The following is a 10,771-nucleotide window of genomic DNA, read 5'->3' as shown; positions in this document are numbered from 1 at the left end:
AGATACTGTCTTACCCAAGTAAGAGGAAGATAAGTTAGTTTTGGTCTCTGTCAAAGAATGACAGTACACACACATATGTTATAGTACAAAAGAAGGGAGAGAGAAAATTTTGTTAGATTTTCAATGCTTACCGTACTTGATTGATTGATTCATTCATTCATTCAGACCCCACAATCAAATACTTTAATATGCAATTCATATATTACCAGAATATATAAAATGTCACTCTCTATATAGTTGTCAACAGAATCCACAAAAATATAATCAACCATGTCACATTCTTATGAAATCCAAACTTATAGTATTCAATAATAATTCTCATGTAAACAAACAATATATTACAACACCATAATCATAATTCTTATAGTACAAAATATAATAAAGCAAAAAGGCTTGAGAGATTAGTCTTTGCAGTTATGCGCAGAAGATACCTGTACGCTTCACTATTATTCAATGCATCTTTTGGTTAAATTCCATAGAGACAAACAAAAATAACATAACAAACACATAGAACACTAATAAATTATATATGATGATGTAACTCCTCTTTTGCCTCAACTTTTACAGCTGAAAATTTTGTCTTTTTTCTTCCAAATTCTAGTTGATTTGAGATTAATAATTCCACAAGGTAGATATATCTATTGGTGCAGTTGAAACAGGTAGGTGCTGCTGATTCTCAAAGTTTGATCCATTGTTATAAACAGAACCAGATAATGGCAAATTTGGTGTGGTTTGAACCTCTTGATTAGAGTAAAACGAACCAATAGAAAGTGTGTTTTTTGGAAGATTAATTGAATGATTTGAATGAACCTCAAAAGGGTTGTTGCTAAAGGTATTAAAGATTCCAACTTGGTTTCTTTCAATTGGATTGGAGAAGCAGGACACGTAAGGTGATTTGATTTTGTCAATGGAATAAGGTGAGGATTCTGTGAGTGGTGGAAGAATAGAAGAACCAAGTTCATTTCCAAAAGAGTTTAACCTCATTATCCCACCAGAAAAACATGTCTTTTTGCTTGATAAACTCTTCTGATATACCCTGCAAATCACCCACTCATTCTGCTACAAAAGACCAAAACCAATTAGTAACAATGAAGCACTGACACAGACACGACACTGACCCTGCATGTCGACACACTAATGATAATTTGAACTAATAAATAAATTAAATGTAATCACTTGTGGCAGTGTTGTGTTGGTTTTAGACACAGACACATGTCAGATACCAGAAACACCTTTGATTGAATGTGTCTATGCTATAGAGGTCAGAGACCAGAAACACCTTCGATCGAAGGTGTCTATGCTATAGAGACTATCAATGAATAAAACTTCACGACGAATGTTTTATAGTAGTCATAGTAAGAATCGTATCGTGATCACTAATATTGGAGAAACTTGCGACCTCAAATGCATTTGTTTACGATCGCATACCTTTATTTAGGAAGAAAAAATGTATACACTTTTGTAATAGAGAATTTACCTTTGCAGTTTTAGGGAGATTATGAATAGACAATTTACCATCAAGTCTATATTCATGCATCACCCAATTAGTTTTCTCTCCTTTAGGTGCTCTTCCTTTATAGAAAACAAGAGTTTTCTTCATTCCAACAAGAGATTTTCCTCTATAAATTTCCTTATCTTTTCCTGTTGCTTTCCAATATCCAGCTTCAGTTGCTCTATTAGTCCTTAAACCAGTTGGATACTTTCTATCTCTCACACAAAAAAAATACCATTCTTTCTCACCCATTTTTGCTTTCCCTACAACCAAATTAATCAAAACATGCTCACAAAATCCCAAAATTAATATAAAAGAAAATAATTTTGATTCACTGTCAGCGTAAAACTTTTTATACTACCATCATCAACCTATCAGAAAAACCATCATTTTGTATGTTTTTTTTAGTGATCGAACAATTATAATTAACTGATTTACACCGTCGGTGCATATAAATTAAATTTAAAATAACTTACATGGCAAATCCCAAGGTTCAGATTTGTTTAAATCAACCTCTCCAATGGCCTTAGCAGAAAAGTTTGTGTCAGTTACTTTTCTTAGAAGATAATGGCTAATAAGCTCTTCATCAGTTGGATGAAACCTAAACCCTGGTGGCAAATCCATTTGATCCTCTTCCTTACACATAACTGAAACATTTTCCATTAAAATTTCAATCTTTATAGAGAAAAATCAAAAGGGACGTCACTCTAGTTTTGAAATATCAACAAAAAAAAAAATAAAACACCTCTATAAGCTTAAAACCTTAAAGGGTTATTAAAAGACTAAATTTTTTCACAAAAAAATTGAATTGAGAAGAATCTATAAAGTGAGAGAGAAAAGGTAAGGATTGAAGTGAAAAATTGAAGATGAATAAAGATATGTGAAAGTGATGAGAAAAATGGTGGTAATTGTGAGAGTGGAATGTTAATAAGTGGAAAAAAAGAAGAGAGAAAAAGACTAAAAATATTGATGTTTTTGGAGTGAAAGAAACGTGTGATAAAAGATAACTTTGTTGGTTGTTTATTGCCCACAAATGTAAAATTAGTGTTTTATCATCATTTTATCCTTTTAAATTGTTCTTACTTAACAAAATAAATACTGTGTCTAAATTCTATGCATGTAATTATGATAATCTAAGTTGGTTACGGTGGAAAGTTACTATTACACGTAAAACATTAATTTGTAGATAAGTTTTTCATTAATGAAAAAATAAACATTATAGTGTGAAAATAATACCCAATTTGTGATAGGAACTTGTGGGACTCATATATACTAGCGGCAAATTCTCCTTAAGAGTTTCAACATTGCCGCATGCCTAAGTCAAGGACCGAACGTAGAATTTTGGTTATGCCAGAACTTTCCTTAAGAGTTTTTACATATTGTTGCATGCCCAAGTCAGGGATCGAACACAGGACATTGATTATGCTAGAAGTGACTCGCGTCATCTCATCTAATTGCTTGAGTTAAAAATAGGATTTTTGTTTTAAGAAACTTACGCACACAAAGTATTAGACCGATGTTTGAACTCCAATCATAACGCACAGCCTAGTAATTATATTTTAACATTTCTACTGGCTGCGCTATAATTTATGGACAAAATTGAAATTTTTTAAAGATTAAAGAACACTTAAAAAATTATTCAAATATAAATTGACATCCAAATTCAACATTTAACTTATAACGGTTTTTTTCAATTGAAAAAGAAGGAAGAAGTAGAATTAGGTCTATCGATATAGTTTTAAAAACCAATCCTTTTGTTGGCTTTCACCACCAGTTGAATCTGGTTCGGGGGTCAGTTCTGGCATCAAGTGATTTCAGCCCTCTCCCGATCGTAGTTGTAGGGATCGAACCGCGGTCCTTCCTACCAAGTTCAACACCAATCACCACTGAACCAACTAACGATTGGTAAAAATTAATCTTTTTGAAAACTACATTTATTCACCAAATTATTTTAAAATTTAAAATTATAAAAAAATAATTAAATATAAAAAATAACATACTGTAAATGATTGAATAATAGATATGTATCCAACAAAACTCTTATGTAACATAGTGTTCACCATTACCAAAAAAAAACATAGGAGAATTCATATGAATTAGAGGATATTTCCATTTTGATTAATTTTCTGCAGTAGAAAAAAATAACGTGATCAGTGATGTACTATAAGAGTGCTTTATGAAAGGTTTTGGAATGATGTAAATGCGTGTATCTTCCTTGGAGAATCGTATTCCTGAATGGAAAGCCCAGGGAGGGTTGATTTTTGAGGGAGCAAAACGACAAAAAAGTGATGAGAATAATAATAACAGACTTTCTTCCAAAAGTTTCCGAAACTGACAATAGCACCATTATATTAAGGAATTAAAGTTCAAAAGTAAAAATAGATACTTCCAAAACACCTTTATAAATTCAAGAATACAATGTGTTTTCTACTCATCTTATTTTTTCTATATTTTTTGGTATTTTTTTAATTTATCTTTTATATATATATATATATATATATATATTTTTTTTTTCTATATTTTTTGGTATTTTTTTAATTTATCTTTTATATATATATATATATATATATATATATATATATATTAGTGAAATTACAATGAAGGATATAAAACTTGCAATGTAGTTAAAAATAATAAGGATGTGATAATCGATTTTAATATATTATAGTAATAGATATAGAGAGTAGAGATAGAAAAGCTTTCTATTATTCTCTTCATCATATGTATGTATTTACATCATAACAAGAGTCCTATTTATAGGATACATAGAAGGAAGTGAAAGACCAAAGACAATTAAGGTCCACTTTACTAGTGAGAATTATAGGACAACGAACAGATAAGGATGAACATCCACTAAGGCTTATTATTCATAACAAATACAATGTTTATTCAATTCTTACCATTCAAGAATACACCTTAGATGTTAATAGAAGTAATTTAAAGGATTACATCCAATTCAACCTATAAACCAAGATGAAAATAATTTGATTCAAAAAAGTAGATAAATTGGCTAGAACTCCTTTAAAGATGATTTTCTCATACATCAAATGCTCCATGATTCTTAAACGTAAGAGACTAAATTAAAACATAAAATAAACATAAAGATTAAATATGCAATTAAGCCTATTTTTAAAATAAATGAAAAATATTTATCCAATTTTATAGGAAAGAAAAAGTTGTTGAAAGTTAGAATGAGTTCCGTATCTTTTATCATTTTGTTCTAATTTTTATGCTATTCTTCTTATTTTTATTTTTGCATGTTTTTTACTGTTTTTTATTCCTATTTTTATGCGTATTACTTCTTTTGTTAGCCATAGTGCGTATTACTTTTTATAACGTTGTTATATGTTATTTTCATATCTTTAGAGTTAAAATTATATCTAAGGGTAGAAAATTTAAAATATTATTAAAATTGATGAGAACAAATATTACTTTTAATATATTTGTTAGTTTTTTTTTTGACAAAATATTTGTTAGTTTTTTTTTTTGGTACAATATTTGTTAGTTGTTATCCAGCAAAAAGAAATTATATTATTAGTAGATAAGTATATCAATAGGTAGCTTGATAGATAAGATCTTGACCAAAAAAAAAACTTGATAAATAAGATTTGATAACTCAAGTTATAATATTTAATGCATAAAATTTGATTTTCTTGTCAAACGAAAATGATTTGATTTTAAAATAAAATTCATACAAATAATCACACGCCGCAATAGATATTATTGTGTTGTTTCAACTTTCAACCAAGAGGTATGTATAAATATATACAAACCCTCCCTTGTTATTGCTTGCTGCATAGGGAGATTGTTCAATTGGTGGAGTGGAGACATATACTCTTTCAACCATTGTCTTCTTCTTAATTCCTCTTTCAACTGTGAATTAGTTATTAGGGTTCACACTCTTAATCTGAACAAAGATGAAGATCCCCCGACGAAACAACAAATCTTCTTGTAGAGTTGTTCGCTACGATCCATATGCATTGGCGTTTCTTAAGGCAATACAAGTTACTTTTAAAGATAAGAAGGAAAATCATAATGAGATTTCAAGGCTAGAGGTTCCTGAACAAAAAGAATGAAGGAGTTGCTTAAAGGGCATACAAATTTAATTTTGTTATTCAACACCATCATGCCAAAGGAACATCGAATCACACTTTCATCTCAACTTGAGACCAAAGGGAGAAAGGTTGTCATGGATCCTGATGATCGAACAAACAATGAGGAGCCGATGGGAAAAGCCAAACGCATCAGGAGCAGACCCAAATGGACGGAGGATTTCGACATGACCAAGTAGTGGGGTTGGCTCGTCGGGTCTAACTAATTTTTATTTGCCAATACACTGTGTTACTTGTGTCATCTTTTAGGGACATGAAATTGATGAGACGGGGGGCCGAAAAATGTAATATTAAATGTTAAATAAGTAAAGTCTGAATTCAGTAGAAAGATTTTTTTTTTTTTTTATAAGTGAATTCAGTAGAAAGATGATTAAGTGAAGTCTGACAAAAAAAATTTCCTTCAAAAAATTGATAGTATAATTTTAAAAGTAGTGCATTCCATTTTTATTTCCTTAATCATTGCCATAAAAATACTATTTAGCATGAACTTAAACACTATTTATTCAATATGACTACACATATACTATTAGTATTGTAAGGCAATGAACAAGAGGGAGGGAGGGGCCCAAGCCCCTGTTTGCCCCTGCCCAAGTCCATCCCTAATCTTTGTATTTCGACATAATTCCTTTTTGTTTGCCAATAATTTGACTAGAATAAAAAAGCCTATAATAATTTGCAATTTCAATATTAGATAAGTATCGAGATACAACAATACATTGTTATTTTTAGTCAAAAAATAAAATAAAATACATTGTTATTTAGTATCCAAATTAAAAAAATAAAATCCTTTTCTATTATAGTAATAATATGAGATAGTTGTAGCCTTTCCATTACAACATGACTCCAACATAATTGAATTGCCTCCAACCTTCTTCAAAAAGAATAAAATCGACTTGCATCTGTCCACAAATTCTTCGCCATACTTGTGGCGAGAAACTGCAAGTAAAAAATACATGATTGATGTCTTCAACCTCTAAAAAGCAAAAGACACAACACATTATATTTCATGTGTGTTAACATTGATCCCATTATAGCTAAAGCCACTTTTTTTGAAGATCTTTGAAAGCTCCCACCAAGTTGATATCAATATCAGCAAAAGGCATTCGATTTTGAATAAAAAATATAAGAGTATTATAAAATTGAGTTGGCACACGTAAACCCACTTAAAATTATAAAGTGAGTACCTTAAAATTCTACCATTGCTGAGTCATTATTTTAATTTTAATTATTTAAAATAAAACAAACAAAATACATAAATTTTTTATCTTCTTCATCATCTCTACACATGATTATTCATCACAAAAACCAAATACTTCAACCAAAAAACCCAGAAATCCACAAATATATATATATATATATATATATACACATCAACAACATGTTCAAACATTATCCTTAAATATTTGTCAACAACATGAATCTTATCTTTATTCTCCCGTAAATATAACAACATTTGTAAACAAGTTTTTCAACCTAAGCACTTTTCTTTTGTTTCTTCTTTTCCTTCCATTCTTTGATATTAGCAGCTATCTTTGCCTTCACCCTTTTCTCAAATCCAGGATATGGTTCATATCCAATGGTTGATTGGAGGATCTACAAAACAAAATTAATATCGTCAACGTTGTTTCAATTCCAAAAGAAACCACTCCAGAGACGAAAAACGCAAACAATGAACACGTAATAGTATTTGATAAACAAAGTTCGGCCAAAGCAGCTGCAGTTCTTTTGTATTACAATTTTAAGCTTGGGGTTTATAGCGTATAACTTGTATTTAAATACTACAGTCTAAATTACAACATTATCCTTGAACCATTTATTTATCAGTAACTATGAGAGATACCTAACAAGAGCACTATAAGAAACAGATGATTACCTCAAGAACCACGAAGAAAGGAGCCATCAGAAAAGCTTGAGCAAGGTTGTCCAATAGAGCTGGTGCACGTTTCTGATAGAAAAATGCTACTATAAGATAAATGAATTCTGAAAATCTATGAATTATTATGCTTTTCAATGATGGAACAATCATTTACCTCAAACACTCCATGACCAATAAATTGTCCTGTCCAACAAAACAACTGAGCAGCTAACACAACCTGAAAGATCATATTCATATATAATTTAGTCAACATGCCTTTCCATATGCCTCATGGCATTCTTAAAGATTAAAGACATTGATGCTTAAAGGGAAGAACTAATCCACTTAATTAGCACCTAACACTTAACATGACTACATTGGTAATAATTATAAATGATGTAATAATTAAATGTAAGATTATGTGTTAGTGTCGTGTTGAGTCCTGACACGTGTCAGACATCAGACATGCCTTTAATCTGAGGTGTCAGTGCAGCATTGCTACATATCTTAGAACCCTATAACACCCAAATCCCTAGCAGATAGTAACAATCTTCAGGGTTGCTGAACTAAGTTCAACACTTATAAATTCCATCTATTCCTATCAGATAGAAAAAGTGAACTTAAAATGATTTTTTCTATCTAATGATCCAACTATTCAACAAAATATTGAAACAAAAAGAAAAAGGAATTCACATTATGATTCTACCCCATAATACTGGAATATCGCTTCTTAACACAATTTTCTTACTGACAGATTTCACAAATATGCACAAGAGTTACCAACATCAACATGTAACTATTAATGATTGAAGCAAACAGCTGAGACTAAAAAGTAACAACAACGATGATCGATGAACTATAGAAGCATTGACATCAACACCATATTAATTAAACATAGGAACAATGGCAGACTTGAATCATAGCAGGGATCAACTAAAAGTTTAAAACAAATTGTGGGAAGCAGCATTTTGGTATTCAAAATTGTAAGATTCAGATGATGTTCCTCAACTTTGTTAAATTAACAATTTATTACCTCAAAATCGGACCCTTCAACAAAATATATCTTTAAAAACTAATAGGGAATAGCTCCCAATACAGATTTGAACTCTGGTTCGTCGTATAAGGAATAGCTCTTTCCACAAAACTCAAACCAGTCGATATCAGCAAGATTTCTTATTTTATATAACAATTGTGTGTTTCTTGAAATTGTATATAGGATGGCCAAGGTAAAAAATGTAATAATAATCTATGTTACAACTAACAACTCTCTAATTACACAACTTAAAAGTAAATTTATAACTATCATATACTCAATCATAATGGGATCAGATAAAAAACATAGTATTCTATGAAGCACCAACACCTGACACGACACAAGCACGTCGACACTGCTAATATAAAAAACTTAGGACACCGACACCGCTACATGTGCATTTAAGTTGAGTAAGTTATTTCATTAAAAAAATTAAAACAATATACAATAGTATTTGACCTTTATTAATCCATCTACTATCGAAAAATTGAAATATTGTATTCAAAATGTAATCTCTTTAATCCCTTGATCAACATTATTGTTTCGACACATCTTTAATCCTATGTCTAAGGAGAGTAGAAGTTAAGAAACTTGTCAGACATGTGTTGTACGAGTAGACGTCTTATAGGTGTCGGATATCGATCCAAGGAGTGTTGGAGTAAAGGGAAAATTTTTTTTTTTGACACCTGCCTGATTTATCCTACTGAGTGTTGGACACTACGACACGCCTAATGAGTAATCATAAAGGTGTCGGTGCTTCATAATTAATACAACCTCCAAACATGAGTTACACGTTACAAAAAAATGTGTGATGTACAACAAGCATGAGTTTAACACAGTTACTAGCTGTCATCGTACTTCATTATCAGCATATGCAATTGTACCTACCTAACATTATTATTGTACTTTTTTTAATGTTGAAAAACAGTTCCAAAATTTATCATCATCATCATAAGAAAGAAACACAAACCGAAAGGTTCAGAAAACAGCCAGACACATTTCACATTAATCTCTAAATAATTGGAATTAATTAGCTGAAAATCACTAATTAGAAAGAAAAAAATTGTATGCATATGTAATTGTACATCACTTTTTAACTGTACTATATTTATAGTAAACAAAAATTGTACTTTTTTATCTGATGTTGGCAAAAACTGTACTATATTTATAGTAAACAAAAACTGTCAAATACCTCCTAAAATTTTAAAATTCGTCAAATATCCCTGAAATTTAGTAAAAAGTCAATAAAATTGCCCTGGCGTGGACTCTGACTGGTAGTGCCAGTATAAGGGACAATTTGATTGACTTTTTAAAATTTCAAGTATTTGCCTATTTCCAAATTTCTTCAGAAATATTTGAGGAATTTTAAAATTTTAGGGGTATTTGACAGTTTACTAATTGGCAAACATTTCCAAATTTAGCTTATAAGAAACAAATCAAAGGTTCAGAAAAAGTCAAATTAAGTTTCACAACAATCACGTTAACCTCAACATAACTAAAATTAATTAACTAAAAATCACTAATTAAAAACCAAATTTCATTACCAGCTAGAAAAATAAATATCAGAACTATATAAAATAAATAAATAATGAAAGTACCTTCCAAGCGATATCGTAGCCGATGAAATTAGCTACGAAACTTGAAGAAACCCAACAAATCAAAGTAAGAACCGCAGCAAAAGAACCGGATTTAAAATCCAAAGCAGCATAGAAAAGACCGTAGAAAACAGCCAAAACAAAACCAAAGTTGAAAACAAGAACAGATGGAACAAAATTAAGGAGTGTTTGGGAAGGTGAAAAAATAGGAGGTGTAAAATAGAGAAAAAGAAGTGCTGTGAAGAGAATTGGCCAAACAAAGATTATATGAATTATTATGTTTGTAGGGTTGCTATGATAAGCACCGTAGAAAGAAAAGTGCTTTTCCAGATCTAATAAACCCATTTCTTTTTTTTTTTTAAGTGAAGCAAAGTTTTTCTATAATGTTGTTATTTTTTTTGTGTGTATTGTTTTTGTGAACATTTATTTATTTATATACTATTTGATTCATTCATATGGCATGTGATGATGTAGTCATTTTTGCACACGTATTTCTAACAAAATTTAATGAATTCAAACCGTGTCAAAGTTTTCTACTGTTTTGTTTTTTTGGTAAAAATAGTAAATAAGTTTGTTTTTTGGAAAAAGTTTTAGGAGAGTACATCCTAATCTATTATTGTCAAAGTTTTAGTACATCTTAATCCATTAAGAAATTATTATACTGCTATATAAATTTATTGTTGA

General features: G+C 30.2%; 2 protein-coding genes across 3 annotated transcripts; both read right to left on the bottom strand.

Annotated features, from left to right (window-relative positions):
- Positions 1–324: 324 nt before the first annotated feature.
- Positions 325–2,480, bottom strand: LOC123918826 (NAC domain-containing protein 100-like). Of its 2 annotated transcripts, none has more exons than XM_045970981.1 (3): positions 1,969–2,480; positions 1,478–1,755; positions 325–1,059 (listed from the first exon to the last, which is right to left on the bottom strand). In XM_045970981.1, exons 1-3 carry the CDS (start codon positions 2,153–2,155, stop codon positions 613–615), a joined length of 912 nt encoding a protein of 303 aa, XP_045826937.1. In that variant the 5' UTR covers positions 2,156–2,480; the 3' UTR covers positions 325–612. The 2 variants fall into 2 exon arrangements, with proteins under 2 accessions (XP_045826937.1, XP_045826938.1); XM_045970982.1 differs by having other exon boundaries at positions 325–1,056.
- A 4,458-nt stretch (positions 2,481–6,938) lies between these two features.
- Positions 6,939–10,557, bottom strand: LOC123915828 (2-hydroxy-palmitic acid dioxygenase MPO1-like). Its single transcript, XM_045967082.1, has 4 exons — positions 10,091–10,557; positions 7,635–7,697; positions 7,478–7,549; positions 6,939–7,197 (listed from the first exon to the last, which is right to left on the bottom strand). Exons 1-4 carry the CDS (start codon positions 10,430–10,432, stop codon positions 7,078–7,080), a joined length of 597 nt encoding a protein of 198 aa, XP_045823038.1. The 5' UTR covers positions 10,433–10,557; the 3' UTR covers positions 6,939–7,077.
- Positions 10,558–10,771: the final 214 nt, after the last annotated feature.

The sequence above is a fragment of the Trifolium pratense genome, linkage group LG3, assembly GCF_020283565.1.
Source record: "Trifolium pratense cultivar HEN17-A07 linkage group LG3, ARS_RC_1.1, whole genome shotgun sequence".
Taxonomy (NCBI): Eukaryota; Viridiplantae; Streptophyta; class Magnoliopsida; order Fabales; family Fabaceae; genus Trifolium; species Trifolium pratense.
Note: the sequence above shows the minus strand (reverse complement) of the source record. Positions and strands in the feature narration are given on the sequence as shown.

Bases quoted from the DNA above. Each gene is read 5' to 3' on its own strand.
- LOC123915828 (XM_045967082.1), bottom strand. From the start codon at position 10,432: ATGGGTTTATTAGATCTGGAAAAGCACTTTTCTTTCTACGGTGCTTAT. The intron at 7,698-10,090 runs GTACTTTCATTA...ATGATCTTTCAG, and splicing joins GCTACGATATCGCTTGGAAG to GTTGTGTTAGCTGCTCAGTT. The intron at 7,198-7,477 runs GTAATCATCTGT...TTTGTTTTGTAG, and splicing joins CTTTCTTCGTGGTTCTTGAG to ATCCTCCAATCAACCATTGG.
- LOC123918826 (XM_045970981.1), bottom strand. From the start codon at position 2,155: ATGGAAAATGTTTCAGTTATGTGTAAGGAAGAGGATCAAATGGATTTG. The intron at 1,756-1,968 runs GTAAGTTATTTT...ATTTGGTTGTAG, and splicing joins TGAACCTTGGGATTTGCCAT to GGAAAGCAAAAATGGGTGAG. The intron at 1,060-1,477 runs GTAAATTCTCTA...GGTCTTTTGTAG, and splicing joins ATCTCCCTAAAACTGCAAAG to CAGAATGAGTGGGTGATTTG.